Raw genomic sequence first — 15,014 nt, 5'->3', positions numbered from 1 at the left:
TAGGGGGCAAGCCAGTTAATTAGCATGGGGTGGGCAGGGAAGGCTTTGCTTCAGCTGACAGGCAGGAAGATGTGTGACCCCCCTCTTCCTGTTAGACCCTGCATCTATTTATGTGGATGTAAATCAATAGGCAGGTACCCCTCACATTTGTTCTGTGCTTCACACTCTGCAACTTGCCTTCACTCTGCCCTCATGACCACCGTTTCCAAAGTAGGTATTGTTTCTCCCATTCTATAGATAAAATGAGTCTCAGAAAGGTTACGCATCCTGCCCAAACTCACATAGATAATGAGCAAGGTCAGAATGTTAAATCAGGCCTTAAGGACTCCTGATCCTGTCTTTCCACTAAGTCACAGGGTATCCTGATTAACTTTTAGGCCACAAACACTCCATTTCCTGCTGTTTTTCCTCACCTTCAAGCCTCGCCTTCACCTCCCACCCACCTCTAGATGTGATGGTTACCAGGCTGAGACCTGAGCTCCTAACCCCACCTGCAAGACAGCTCTAGTGGAAAGTCTCAGCAGGTGGTTTGGTTTCACTGGCCGTGACCATCTTCTGTACCTCAGGGCCGGCTTCTCCGTTCCTGCTAACAGACTCCGGAGCCCTTCCCTCCCAAGCGCTCCTCAAAGATAAGGCTGCAGCTTGCCTGCTCCCCTTTTCCACCTTCGCTCACTTTCTGCTGCATTCTGTTCCTTTCCGGCGCTGGCCTTTTCCGTGGGTGGGTGGGCAGGGGATAAAGTTTCCTGCATGACTACTTGCTCATGATTCATACTTTAAAATAAAAGCACAACTGGTCAAAAATGAGGATTCCTGGGTCTTAAATTAAGAAGAAAAAAAGTTACTAATAACTGGAAAAAAAAAAAAGGCTTGTGTATAGGTATATCAAGCCTCCTCAGGGCCTATCACATTCTATGGAAGGTATCCACTTTTCAGGCCTTAGGCCTTGACAGACCCTCTTACTTTCCCCATTCGTTCAACCGCTTGTGGCCAAGAAAAGGCAGATGTGCTAAATGCCCCCCGAGTTTCTCTGAGGACCCACTGGCAGCTCAGTCCGGCCCCTAGAGATGGACCCAAGAGTCTTCTCTGGAAAGCAAGGCCCCCCTCACTCCCACACCTTGGTCATGTGCCATGGTGCCCCTCCTGTGAACTCCAGCTCTCCTGAGGGTGCTTTCTGAGGGGGGGTGAGGGCGGGGCTGAGGGGTCACAGTGGGGTTCGTGTAGTCAACACTGCCTGGCCGACTTCCAAGGGAGTCAGGAGCTGCTGTCAACCCACAGGGGGGAAATGAAAAAGCCTGGGTCAGCCACCCTTCAGGGGCCTTTCTGAGGGCCTGGGGACCGAGGGGAGTGGGGACATAGGAAAAGGACTTCCTCTCTCCACTTCCTCCTAAAGGAGAGTTATCAAAGCCGTCCACCTGGGAAGCCTTTCCCTTCCAGCCCCTCCCTACCACCGTCGCCAAAGGAAGCAGGAAAACATCCGTCATCACAGCCCCGGATGCTGCTTTTCCAGTGGCTTCCACCAGGATATCCCTCAGCCTTTTCCCAGGGGCTTAGGGATCTGGAAAGAGTATGTGGTGAAGTTGCCAGCATCACTGTGGAATTCTTGGCCTAGAGGCTGGCTCTCTAACTGGTCCCGGACTGGTTTTAGATCTGGTCAGCTCCCAGCCAGTTCCAGAGAGGGCCCATTACACGTCCCGGGGGACACCGTACGCCCTTGGGTGACCTCAAAGTGCACACCTCTGCTCAGGTTACAGGGAGGCCTCTGGAGGGCCTGAGCTGTCACCAACACCTCCTCTCTCCTTGGCATCTATTTCTCTCCTGGGGGTGAGTGTGCTCGGGAGCAGGGTCGGAGGGGGGCAGTGCACGAGAACCGGGCCTGGGCAGGAGGGCTCCAGAAGCCTGCACCACTGGACCGCTCGAACCCTTTCTCAGAGCCCAGTAGGGGCAGCTTCGAGAATTGGAAACTCCCCGCTTCAGACTCTTAGGCCTCCCTACTCCTTCTCTGCCCTTGGCGGCGAGAACGAAGAAAGGAAATTTCAAAGGTGATTTCCAGGTTTCCAGAGCAAACTGAAGAAAGGAAATTTCAAAGGTGATTTCCAGGTTTCCAGAGCAAACTGAAGAAAGGAAATTTCAAAGGTGATCTCCACGTTTCCAGAGCAAACTGGATAGCCGAGGATTAACCGTCAGGATGTGCGGCGTCGGGGGCAGGGGCAGCCCCGAGGGAGGGTGAAGGAGGTGGCTCAGCACAGCCCCCGCTCTGTTATCGGAGGATCTCACGCCTACCTGATGCCGCTGGGGCCTCAGTGGTGCCCTGGCCGAGGGGGCCTGTGATGTGGCCAGGAACAGAAACCAGAACTCTCAGGCAAGCCGCCTGGGCCTCCAAGCTTCCCTGGCAGAGAGCTTCTTCCACCTCTCACCTGGCGAAGGCAGAGAGGCAGGGAGACATGGTACCCGGCCCTCTGCCGTGTGCCCATGCCCTCTGAATTATAGATCTGCCTTGGCTCCCAGCATTCTGGGCACCCAGCGAGAGCCTCCAAAACAGGCCCAGGAAGCAATGGGCTACACTTTGGGGCTGCAAATTGAGGCACTTGGCCTGAAGGTCCTTTATTTTGGGGGAGTTTCCTACTTAACCTGCCTTACCCTGACCCCCGTGGTGTGAAAGAACAAAGGAGAGGGACAAATAAACAGAGAAAGTCACAAGCACCAGCCATGGTGAAGTTCCACTGGCAGATGCTAGGGTTGAGCTGAGGAATGGGCACAGGCCCAGTGGGCAGGGCTCATCCTCTGCTACTTCCTATCTACCTCCTGTGGCCCCTGCAAAACCCCATCCCAACCCAGAAAGGAGTCAGGAGGGGTCAGGGACTAGCAATGGATTCTCAGGGTTGGACGTGTGGACAGAAAGAGAAAGTGATACCCAAAGATCTCCTGGGGGTACCGAAGGCTCACTCACTTCTCAAGGGGAGCAGGTCAAAGACGTCCAGCACCCGTTTAGGGATCAGGGCCCACAAAACTGATCTTGCGTAAGGCAGAGGGAAAACAAAAAGTATTGGGAACTATCTTTCGGCACTGCTCCCCATGCCCAACTCCTAAGTCTGGGAGTTGATTTCAGAGCTCAACAATAAACTGAATTAAGTGTAATTACAGCCCTGAGCTACCATCTCACTCCGTGGCTCTTCCCCAGTGGCAGCGGGGCGTGGGGAGTGGTCCCAGACCGGTCCAAACAAACGTTCCCCATCCCTGCTCTCTGGGTGTCTGAGAGCTCTCAGGCCACAGCCAGAACTGCCCCTCCCTGAAGGTTTACAAACAGCCCTCAGCTGCAGGGGGTGGGGCGGGGCACATGACTGCCTGGGGTGAGAATTCTGCAAAGTGTAAGCGAGAAGTCAGGAAACTGGACGCTGAGCACGGGCCCTCAGTAAGGGACTGAAGGAACTCTTGTAACCAATGATGCTGAAATGAGACTTTAGCGTGCACAAAGAACCCTCACATTAGGGACACACAGAGAGGGGAAGGAGGGTGGGGAGGATGGTGGCCGGAGGACCCAGGAGGCCCAGGGAAACCAGAGCTTTGGAGACAAAGGTCTTGGGGAGAGGAGACGGTGGGGAAGGGAAGGAGAGCTGAGAGGTGAGCCAGGCAGCGAGAGGCAGGACCCTTGCCTGGAGGGGGCTCAGGGCAGCGGGGGAGGCAGGTGCTTGCTTCAGCTGGCTGGTCCTCCCCTGGCCTCCATTCTTCACGCCTCCAGTTACCTGGGCCATGTTCACTTCCTGCCAGAGCCAGGAGCACTGGGGCACCCCTGCCCCGCTCCATTAGATGTCTTCCCAGGGGCTGAAGTACCGGGTCTGTGGCAAAGAGAAAAGCAGGGTGTGACGGTCTGGGCCCAGGTAGGGCCCGATGTGATGCTCCCTGGCGCTCCAGCATCCCTTGAATTTCCACTAAGGCCTCCTCCGTGCCAGGTGCTGAGCCACAAGGCTCCTGGGGCTCCCAGGCCAGGTGAGGACGTGGCAGGTCAACAGGCCACTCAACCACAGCTCTGCCTTGGTTCTCTCTACTGCCTGTTCACAGGCCCAGGGCGGTGTGAGAGGAAGGTGGGACCTGCCCCCTGGCTCGGCCAGGCCACGAACCACTTTTCCTTCTTTTCATGACAAACACACTGCTTCTCACCAGAGACCAGTGTGATCTAGTTCCTTAGGGGTTGAGGGTGAGGTCTGCTCTCCAGCTTTCTCAGAGACTTGTGAAATCTGAGACCCAAGCCACAGCCTGTGGCTGATGTGTCAGCCCCAAGTCAGAGGTTACGGGGGAAGGACAAGCAGAGGGGAGTCAGAGGAAAGGCAAGTTGGGAGCCCGGGAGCATTGGGAGGGGGGTTGGAGAAAGAGTTTTTACGAGACCCAGCTCATCTGCATCCAGGGCTGGGGGCGAGGGGGTGGGAGGGCTGCTTGTTGGAGGAACGGACAGAGGCCAGAAGGGAGGCTGCCAGAGCAGGGGCTGGACTGTGTGTAAGTGTGCAGGCTTGCGAGTCAGGCTGGTTCTGCGCCCTGGTTCTGATATTTGCACGCCCCGGCCTGCATGATGGGGCAAGCTATTTAACCTCTCAGTGACTCTGGCTAGCTTGTTCATCTGTAAAATGGGATCATAACAATACCTGCCTCATGGAGGTTACGTGGATTCACGTAGAAGAGGGTCTTTATTCAATAAACATTAGCTATGAATATTTATTACCCAGGGAGTCTGAGGGAGTCAGGAGCGTGAGGGCTGTTGCTACAAAAACTGGAGGGACCAGGGCAGCCTGGGCGTGTTCCCCCCAGCAGAGTGGGAGGCCAGCCTCAGGCCCACAGGACAACTGGGCAGAGGGTGGACAGCTGGTGCCTCTGCTGCCCCTTCCTGGCACAGCTCACGACAGACTGGCCCTGTGGCCCAGGCTCTTCCCTCTCCGGGGTGAAGTTTTTCTTTGCCTTCACCCAGGAGTCGGCTGCTCTGTGCCTCCCTCACCGCACTCCCACACGGGGCCTCTGACTCTCGGTAATAATGGCGATGGCCCACCAAGGACGCGTCTCCCCGCACTGCCCTCTGCCCCCATCTTCCAGCCAGGACCCGGCAGCTGCAGAGGGGGCGGACACACTGAGGGCTCCGGTCAGCCGCCTGACCACTTCCCTCCCCTCCCAAGCCTGGGGGCTGGTGTGGGCACCACCTGGGGCTGGCAGTGGGCCAGCAGCTCCTGCCAGCGGATGTAGGTCTGGGCAGCCAGGTCCTTGAGTTTGGTCTGGTACATGTCCTGGGGGCTCTCCCGGATGTGAGTGCTGATGTGGCGGTCCAACTGCATGCACAGCAGCTGCAGCTCTCCCTGCAGAGGCCGTGGGGGGAGGGGGGGAGGGCGGGGCACAGGCCCGGCAGCCACAGTCGGGGAGGGGAGCACAAAATCGGAGAAAGAGGAGGACGGGTCTGAGTGACTGCTCAGAAGTCAGGCAGGAAAGGGAGGGGAGGCACGGGGTATCTGGGGGCACGGGTCAGTATCCCTTGGGAAGGCCTGGTGGGACGCTGGGAGGAGGACGAGGCCGGCTCCCCTAGGCCTGCTTCTTTCTCAGCCTCCCACTCCTTTCAGTTCCTGGCAGCGGGCTGGGCTCCTCCCCCAGCGGCCCCAGCCCAGCCTCTTGGGAGACTCACCCATTGGTCTGGAGTAATGTCCTGGCAGCTGACCACCAGCCCAGCCAGCGTCAGGAGGCTGTGGCACAGGTAGCAGACCTGGGGAGAGACAGGCTTCCCTGACTGCAGCTCCGGCCCAGCCCTGGGCTCCCTGCGACAGTGTCTGGGGAGGTGTCTTCAAGGAGGGAGGGCCCCGCTCCCTCAGAGCTCTGCCCCTGAGGAATGACCGTGCTCCCTCCCCTCAGAAAAAGAAGAAATCCCTGCCATCCAGAAATCCACACTGTCACCCAGCCCCGTCCTGCGGCTCCAGAGGAGAAAGCCCGTGGGCGAGAGGGGCCTGTCCACTCTGAGCTCTGCCTGGTGCCTGTGGTCCCCGAGGTCTCTGCTCTGCTCCCTGAGGCACCCACGCCTGTGAGCACTGTGACCGGATGCCACTGCCCACTATATGCGTACACGGGTCCCCCATGGGTGCCCAGCTCAGCCTGGGGGGACACCCCTGCATAGACAGATGTGCAGCTCAGCCCAGACACTCCCACCGTGCTGACCGGAGGAGGCTGGCGAGGGGAGGGGGACAAAGGGCAGGAGGTCTGGTTGAGCATTTGCCCACCTTACCCACCTACTCATGCCCTCGCTCTTGCCCCCTGGACACCAAGGGGGTGAAAACAGGACGAAGGCCGATTCTATGTGATCAGAGGCTAAGTTTGATCCCGGGGTGCCCTTGGACTCTGTTGGTGCCCATTCATTTATGAGACATTCACCTGCTGTGCAGAGAAAACGAAGTACGGGTAGCACCCACCCCAAAGACAGGCGAGGCTCCTGCTGTGAAGACAGCCTGCTCCTGGCACTCAGTGGGCATACCCCTCCCCCACTCCCCCCAAATGCCTGCTGCTTTGTCCCCTCCAGACCCCTCCTAAGATAGGAAGGGTGGCAGGAAGCACCCCACCATCATGCCTGTGGCAGATAACCAGCCCTGAGGCTGAGCTGGGAGGGGAGAGGCAGGCTCTAGAGATGGCCAGCAGGGCTCCAGTTTGGTGATAATGGGGTTGGAGCTCAGAGCCAGCCAAGGCTCCCCTGTCCCCCCACTTCCCCTGCCCTTATCATCCTCCCCCTTTAGAGCACCTGGTGGTGCCCCAGAAACGGTCACAGCCTCTTTGCACAGACCCAGCAGCCTCCTTAGGGCAGAAACTAGAACCGTTTTTGAGGGCATCAGACACTCTGGAGTGTAGTCTTCTCCAGCTCAAACACCACGTGCAAAATCCTGAGGCCACAGGCCACCGGCCCCCCTCCTCCAGCGGCACCTGCCCTGCCCAGGAGCCAGCCTGTTCTTCAGCACAGCAGCTGAGGCCCGCAGGTGGCTGATCCCACAGGCTGGCTGGGTTGGGCGGCGCGGCACCTGGCAGTGGGGAAAAGCAGGGGGCCCACTGGGTGTGCCTCCAGGCGGCACTGCCCCAGGCTGGGGAAGATCCAGCCTCCGTGAGCAGGGTCCACCCGCTGGGTTCCCCTTCCCCAGCCTGGCCTTGCCCTCGGGAGGCCGACTGCTTTCGGAACTCCTGAACTCTGCAGTGGTGGCAAACGGCTCTTTCCCGCCGTCCCAACCCCCTAAGGCAGGCTCAAGCCTGTGTGCTAGACACTGTACCTTAACTAAGACACAGCCACACACACTCAGACGTCAGAGGGGAAAAGATGCTTCAGGAAGGCAATCATTTGGTTACTGACACTGAACACCGAATCTCAGCTTTCCCATGGACCAGGAGGACAAAGGGTCCTTCTGGCTTTTCTGGGGAGGTGGGGAGCGGTGGTGGTGTGCAGCTGAGAGGGCTTCAGGGAGGAAGTGACTAAACCAGGTCTCAAAGGAGCCGTAGGATTTGAGGTGAAGTGGCCCTGTGCGGGTGGGGCACAGCCAACATTACACCACCAGACAGATCCCAGGCTGATGGCAAGAAACAGAGGCAGGACTCGCTGGGGGACTGACCGCCGCTGGGGCACGAGCTGGGCTGCAGCGGGGGAAGAGGGGCGCCCTGGGGACTGGGCTGGCAGCAGAGGGACCAGGCAGTGGGCAGTGGAGGCCACTCAACGCTGCTCTGGAGCAGGGAGCCTGGGCTGTGGAGGACAGACTGGGGGCACTTCGGGGAAGCAGGGGATAGAACCCGTTGGGATGGAATCCACTGAAGTGAAAACGCGGCTCTCAGAAGGATTACACTTCCTCCTTCATCTTTTTTCTTTTTTTTGTCTTTAAGATTATTTCTTTACAATGTGTGTACTTTACTCATATAATCAGAATATAATGAAAAAAGTTTTAGTTAATTTTAAACAAGACAATGCCAATGATAAACGACTGAGCCCAGGTGGGTCTGGGGTAGGTGTGGGGCAGGCGAGAGGGACGTGACCTTGGGAAGCACCTTCTTCGAGAGAGGGGCATTGAGCAAGCTGATGGTGAGAGGTGACAGAAGCCAAAGAAAATATCCAAGGGCGATGGAGCCGTTGGGTGGCGGCCGGGAGGGGGGCCTGTCTGCGGGGTGGGTGTGAAAGCCCGGGAGGGCTGTGGCAGAGGGGAGAGAAGGACCTTTCACCTGTAAACATTCCCCCAACCGAAGGGGGCGCGGAGGCGCTGGGCCGCGGGCTCAGGTGGAGGCCCTGGCCAGGCCCCCAGCCCCCTGATCCCCCCTCCCCTGCAGAATGTGTCTTCCTGGCAGGGAGGCGTGGTGAGGGTGGGCCTGGGATCTGAGGAGCGCCCTGGAGGAAAGCCTGTGCAGTGGGGATTTACTGAGAGAAAAGAGCGGCTACGTGTGTACGGGTTTCACAACTTCATTCTTAATGCCGATTCCCATAACTGAATCTGGAGGGAAAATCCCCGGAAAACTATTCTGAATACGGGTTTTTTTTGGGGGGGGGGGAGAATAGCAAGAAGGAAGAGGTAGTTCTGAAGAAGAGCCCTATTAACCACACTGTCCAAAGGGCGGGTGCGGGTCCGGGGGAACCGTGCCCACTACCTGGAAGGAGGGCTGGGAGCATTCTCCCCGCTTTGGGGAAAAGGGCTTCGTTATCAGCAGAGTCGCCCAGACCACTCCTCCCCGCCGTCTCTGCCCTGAGGAGAGGATGAGGAGAGGTGAGAGAGGGTCCTTCGGCTCTCGTCCAGACAAAGGGACAGACCGTGGCGCCGGGGACACGCCAGGCTTCTCCTGCACCTCAACCCTCCTCTCCCAGGCCCTGTTTCTGTGAAGGTCAGAGAAGCAGAACATGAGCAGAAACTGGGGCTCTAGCAGGCTGGGGGAGGCTGAACCTGGGTCTCCTTCCTCTGGAAACTTCCTCCGGTGGGGAGGGCAGGGGCTGGCCCAGGAGCCAGGCAGGGGCGGGCGGGAGGCAGGGTAGGACGCTCAGTCAACAGCCAGGTGTGAGAGCTGCGTTTCCTGCTCCAGTTGTGCTGTGACCAGTTCCTGAACTCAGCAAGCCCGTTCCTGTCCTGCTGGCACCACAGAAACGTGGGGCTCTGTCTTCTCTTTCAAGATACTGGAAAGGGAGGCTGGGCAGAGGCCAGGCATCGGCGGGGCCAGTGCAAGGTGGCCCTTCCTCCTGTCTGAGGCCCCTTCCAAGTCCCTACGGGCGGGCGGGGGTATGTATGTGTGTAGGGGAGGGTGCCGGGTGGCTTCAGGGCTAATGAGCAGTGCAGGGGCACACCTTGAGTGGGGGCTATATCCATCCAAGCTTGGGCATCTTGTCTGTAGAACGGGTCCTCCCCAGCTCAGGTCACCCAGCACCTCCCGACTGGGGCGTGAGTGGAGGCTGGGAAGCCCCCAAGGGAAATGGGGCCAGGAAACCTCAGTCAACGACTTGGGGAGAGGCAGAGTCTGAGGCATGGGACGTGCCCGAACCCAATGCCGACAGGAAAGGACAGTCCCCTCCCGCTGCTGCCAGCAGGGCCTGCAGCTCCACCTTCCGGGTCTCTCCCTGGAGTCTGCAAGACAGACTTTTCTGAGAAGTTCTGTGCAGGATGCCTCCCTCCTGGCTCTAGAGCCTGGAGGCGGGGCCCCATCCTCTCCCTGGGGAAGGATGACAAGGCAGAGAGATAAGAGACAGCCCACTGGGCTTGTCACCCGCGAAGGGGCCAGGGGAGGGGAAGGCCAGTGTCTCCTTTTCTGGTCCAGCTAGTTCTGACCCGGGAACCGCCAGCCAAGTCTTGGTGTGCAGAGCTTTCGTCATGAGACGAAAGGGAAAAAGGGTGGACGGTTCCCAGGAACTTCATCCTTTAGAAAAATTCCCCTCTAGCTAATGCCAAGGGAGCTGGCTGTGGGTTATTTACGCTAAGAAAGGGCAGAGAGGGGGAGGGAGAGGATCTCCCAGGAAGCCACTCGCTCTGGCCAGAACATAATAGTTTCTCCCACCTCAGGTCCGACCAAGAGTGCAGGCTCACCCGAGGCAACCCTTCGAACCCTGCACTCTCCCTGGAGGCTGCCAGCCCGGTGGGGGGGCAGGGGGGGTGCAAGGGAGGCGGGGGATGGCAGATCTTGCTCTTGGCTGGAGGGTCCTGGGGGAGCAGGTCCAGCCAGGCTCTGGGGCAGCTGCCATGGAGCATGGGGGGTGGGTGGGGGGAGAACTAAGGCTGACCCAGGAACACCTGCTGGGGAGGACACACTGACTCAAAGGACACAGCCTTCCAGCCAGGCTGAGGGGGCCCAGGGGCTCACACTGCAGATGTCGCCGGCTCTCGCGCAGCAAGCTGGCCCTCAAGGCCAACTGCTGGCCGGTTCCTTGCCCGGGATGCCAGGACCCCAGAGCAGCCTCCCTTGGCCTCACCTCTCCAGGCTCACAGGCTCTGGGGTTGTGGGGGGGGCTGTCCTGGGGGACCTGCGTTCAGCCACAGCCTGGCTGGGCTGCTCTCAGCCCCGTTTGGAAGGCCTGGAGGTCCAGCAGGAGAATTCTGCCATAGGTTCTGTCATTGCCACGTGTGGGTCTGCTCAGGGGTTCTGTTCCCTCAGAGACACTTCGCTGCAAACACACGCGCTGAAGGTCAGTTCTAGAACCAATGAAGTCTGGGAAAGAGTGAAGCCGTGCTGGTCTGCCTTGGGCCATTTCAAACCCAAGGCTAGAGCTGGACCCTGATGAATTCTTTTCCTTCCTTCCTTCTTTCCTTCCTTCCTTCCTTTCTTTCTCCTTTTACCAAATTGAACCCTATAGCACTACTGCACAGTGCCCTGACCCAGAGGGTTCCCACAGAGGTCCTGCTGACCTTCCCTTTCAGTAGATGTGGAAGCTGAGCCTGGAGAGGTCCCCTGACTGCATGACCATCTCCATTAAGTGTTAGGCCTGATGCAAACATCTATACGGGTTCCCTTAAGCTGAACAAGCTGTGCGTGTGTGTGTGTGTGTGTGTGTGTGCGTGCGCGCGTATTCCCTAAAGGGGATTTAACCCTGGAGAGAGATCAAGGCCCTTCTGCATTGCACAGCCAGGGCCCAAGGGCCTGCTAGAGGCAGGACAGGGAGAGGCTGAGGCTCCCCCCTGGGGAGGAGAGTCGGGGCAGCAGGCCTGAGCCCCAGGGCATGGTCTAGGTACTCCATCCACACCCGCTGGGCAAATAACCACAAAAATAGTCAGTCATGAGTAATCCTGAGGTGGGGCTACCTGCAGGCCCCAGGCCAAGAGCCTCAGACTGGTGACAGACTGAAGCTCGTCTGGCTAGTGTGTCCACCAGAGCTCAGGATGAGAGGGGATGCGTTTTTCTAGGCGAACCCTGTCTGGACCTGTCCTGGAGTGTGACACCTGCCACCATCTCTAGGATGCTATTTCTTCCTAACTTCTTCCGCCCCACAAGTTAACTGCATGATTTATTCCCCTTGCCCAGGCTGCTCCTGCTCCAAGGTTACACTCTCTGACCTTGGCTTGGGCAAGCACCAAAGCAGCAAGCAGAGGGCTGTGCCCACAGGAAAGCTGAGTATGGAAGTGACTGACCAGGACAGGTCATCCGTCATAAGTCCTAGAGAGAAGGAAATGACAAGGACACATGACCGACATCACTAGGAAATGACATGGTGACATGGCACCTCTTCCTAGCCCAGGTCCGTGGAAGCACAGGGCACAGAGGCCAGAGAACAGACGTCACAGGCAGGACTTGCCAGACTCACCCCGGGGGCTTGCAAGGCCAGACACTCAGTTCTGTAAATGAAAGTGCCTGTTTAGGCGTGGGGGTGGGTGGGGCCCTAGACATGGAGCAGGATGAGGCCAACAGGCTGATGGCAGACAGGCTGGCAGCATCTGGACAGGACCAGGACTTCCGGCTCAGCTGCTGCGAACGGCCACTGCCTAGAAAGTTTGTCTCAAGGCCCCAGCGGGGCGGAGAGATGGGATATCTCTGCTGAGGCTACTAGAGGGCCTCGGGGCCCAGCATGGGTCCCCCTCCACAGGTACCTCAGAAGATGAGCCCCTCACCTGCTCTTCTAGCTGCCCAGAGGAAGGGGGTTCAGAGACCTGAGACCCTGAACTCACTTGAAAGGGACAGAGGTATTCTTTTTTTAAGCTCTATCCTGAACTTGGAGTTGGACCTTGAGCAGCCCTGGCCCCTGCTCTTGGTATTGAGGGTGGGGAGGGAACTAGGAGGCCGTGGCACAGCGGGGCCAGGTGGGGAAGAGATGCAGCTGAGACAAAAGCAGGAAGGCTGAGGGCTTTTTGTTCCTGTGGACCTGCTGCAGGGGGTTATCTCAGCGCATCTGCCCCCCTCCTATGTCTGTGGGTGGGAGGAACCGAGGGGCTACAGGCAAACCCCTGCTGGAGTGCTCCCACCCAGCCCACCCTTCCTTTCTGGCTTCCTGCTGGCCATGGGGTGGCGGCGGGGGGGGGGATTTGACAGGCGGGGATTGGCTGGCCCTTCCTGCTCCTCCAGCTGGGACTAGAGACCCTGACCCCAGGGGGATCTGGAACGGAAACCCAGCTCTGCCTGCTGCCCAGAGAGGACGACATTCTCGGTGCCTGTGTTTGAGAATCTACGCCTGGGTGTGCACGTGTACATCAGTACGCGGATTCCAGTGCCGGAGGGAGCCCCTGAAACCAGCCAGGGTGTTGGCAGGGGCTGGAGAGGCCCCACGGAGCGGTGGCTTCCTCAAAAGCCATTTCCTCAAAAGCAATGGCTTCCTCCCTTCTCTTTCTTATCTTTCTCACTCTCTGTATTGTCTCCTGGCGTGTTGGCATGGCCAGCGCCTGGGAAGCACTGCCCTCCTAATACTTCCCGTGAGTGTTAGAGAACAAGGCCTCTGCCCACGGCTGAAGACCAAAGGGATGCCACGGACACTAAGGCTTCCTGGTGCCCAGGATCCTGCCCCCTCCTTTGTCGAGTCCCAGCCTCCCGTCCCCTACACCCAGGCCAAGGTGCCGCACGGTGGGGACTTCAGCCCGGACTCCAGGGAAAGATGAGTGACCTGGGCTGGCCAATCACTTCATGCCTGGCTATGTGATTAGCTTAGAGGTGAGCACATGACCCAAGCCAGGCCAATGAGACTCAACTCTGGGACTCTGTTAGGATCCAGGACAGAAGCTCTTTCTTTCCCCCTGGCTAGGGTTGCAGAGGGAAGGAAATAAGCCCGGGGTGTCTCAGAAGCAGCGGGAAAGCTGCCTGGGAACGCACCAAAGGGCAGAGCCTAGAGATGCAGAGGGCAACACTGAGGTTTCACGACACTGCTCAGCCCTGGTCCAGCTGAGCCTGATGAGCTGTCCCAGGACCTCCTGGGACGTGTGTTTGTGTTTCTGTCACTACAGGGTCCCGGCAAAGACAGGGTGAGAAGGGACAGGACAGGCGGCGAGCAGAAGAGTAGCTGAGAGGGCCGTGGTCTGCCTGGCAACTGCTCCTCCAGGCTGAGGACAGCTAGTGAGGGGCCTCACACACCCCTCCTGCTCCCCGCTCAGGTGCGTGATAGTGGGAGCTGAGCCCAAGCTGCTCAGACAGGGCTCTTAGAAGGCACTGCTGAACTCCCTGGTGGTCCAGTGGTTGCGACTCGGCCCTCTTACTGCTGGGGCCCGGGCTCGATCCCTGGTCGGGAAACTAAGATCCCGCAAGCGGGCACTGCTCCTCCGCCCACACTCCCGAGGCTGCTGCGTGGGGCTGGGTGCAGGGGAGAGGGGAGAAGCGTCCCTCACCAGACTGTACCTGCTCAGGGCAGGCATTTTAATGGAAGCATGTGGTTGAGATAGGCCCTGGACCCAACCCTCAAAGGCGACTCTGTTCAGGTGTGTGAAGCAATGTGTGGACAAGCCACTGGCTGCGTGAACAGACTGTAATGACCACCGGAATCCAAGGACAGGAGAGACAGGCCAGGCATCGCCAGGAAGGAGGACCAGCAGGAGCAAAGACATGGGCCTGAGAACGGAGGGTTTCTGGGAAAGACACCCATTGCCTGGAATCAAATGGAGTGGTCTGATGCACAGGAGAAAAACCGCATGGATGAAGTAGGGCCAGCTGACAAAGGCCCTGGATGGGGGGGTTTGAATATGATGTGACAGGCACTCAGGTTCGCTTATTCCTACGAACGAATGGGAGAAAGACGATCACGAGCTGTCCAGAAGGACTTGAAGGATGGAGAGACAGAGGTAGGGGGGTCTTAGGGCAGAAGCAGGTGAGTCACCCGCATGGGGCAAGGATGGTGCCTACGGGAGGGACCCTTGAAGGGTCCTTAGGAGGACTGAGCCTGGGGTGGGGCAGGGCAGAGAGCAGGCCAGAGCTGCCGAGGACTCGAGCTGGCTGGGCTTCAACAACAGCTGCCTGCAGAATCTAAGCCTCTCCTCCCCAGCTCAACAACATCACTTTAAGCCCTGCTCATACACCTGCAAAGAAGCCAGAATTCCTGGGAGTCAGTCAAAGCTGGCCTGGGCCCCCCGCCCCATGTGCCTTCAGACGCTCAGAGGTACCCACTATGAAGGGGCTCAGCGGCCACTCAGGTGGCTGTGATGTGTATCTGGGGTACGGATCTCCCCTTAGGGTCAGCTACCCAGAGGTCCCCTCTTTGAAGTTTATTTCCAAAGATGCCAGCTGTTCCTCATTTTGGAGGACGGGAGGAGGAGCCCACCACAGACCAGCCAGGGGAGGAACTCGGGAGTCCTGAGTAGCCATTGTCCATTCTCCAAAACCAGTCTGTTTGCTCCCAGTCCGCCTCATCTTGGCCTGACCAAGGTCCCCAGCCCTGTGGGCGTGGCTCTCCCTAAGGTGCAGGGCAAGGGGCAGGCAGTTCAGGGGAGAAGGCAGAGAGTGGAGGGAGAGGGAGGGGTTCCTGCTCCATCTGTCCTTCTAGGTGACACGAGGGCCAGGAGCCTGTGCCCCAGCCAAACCTGAGGGAGTCCACGTCCCCCTGCTGGTGTCGAGTGCCAGCGGGAGAGTGCAGGGAGCAGAGGCGGGTGCAGAGAGCC

The 15,014-nt window shown here is 58.7% G+C and overlaps 1 protein-coding gene across 3 annotated transcripts in view; it reads right to left on the bottom strand.

The window, feature by feature from the left end:
• Nucleotides 1-3,439: 3,439 nt before the first annotated feature.
• FAM178B (family with sequence similarity 178 member B) overlaps nucleotides 3,440-15,014 on the bottom strand; it is a 101,262-nt gene continuing 89,687 nt past the window's right edge. For all 3 annotated transcript variants that reach the window (XM_082427386.1, XM_082427384.1, XM_082427385.1), the window contains 3 exons: nucleotides 5,654-5,731; nucleotides 5,181-5,333; nucleotides 3,440-3,833 (listed from right to left, as the gene is read on the bottom strand). In XM_082427386.1, the coding sequence (XP_082283512.1) occupies nucleotides 3,801-3,833; nucleotides 5,181-5,333; nucleotides 5,654-5,731 (264 nt within the window). In that variant the 3' untranslated portion in view covers nucleotides 3,440-3,800. The remainder of the gene's footprint in view (nucleotides 3,834-5,180; nucleotides 5,334-5,653; nucleotides 5,732-15,014) is intronic.

Source organism: Balaenoptera physalus (genome assembly GCF_965194825.1).
Source record: "Balaenoptera physalus genome assembly, chromosome: 15".
NCBI lineage: Eukaryota > Metazoa > Chordata > Mammalia > Artiodactyla > Balaenopteridae > Balaenoptera > Balaenoptera physalus.
The sequence above is the reverse complement of the archived record's forward strand: the minus strand, read 5'-3'. Positions and strand labels throughout refer to the sequence as shown.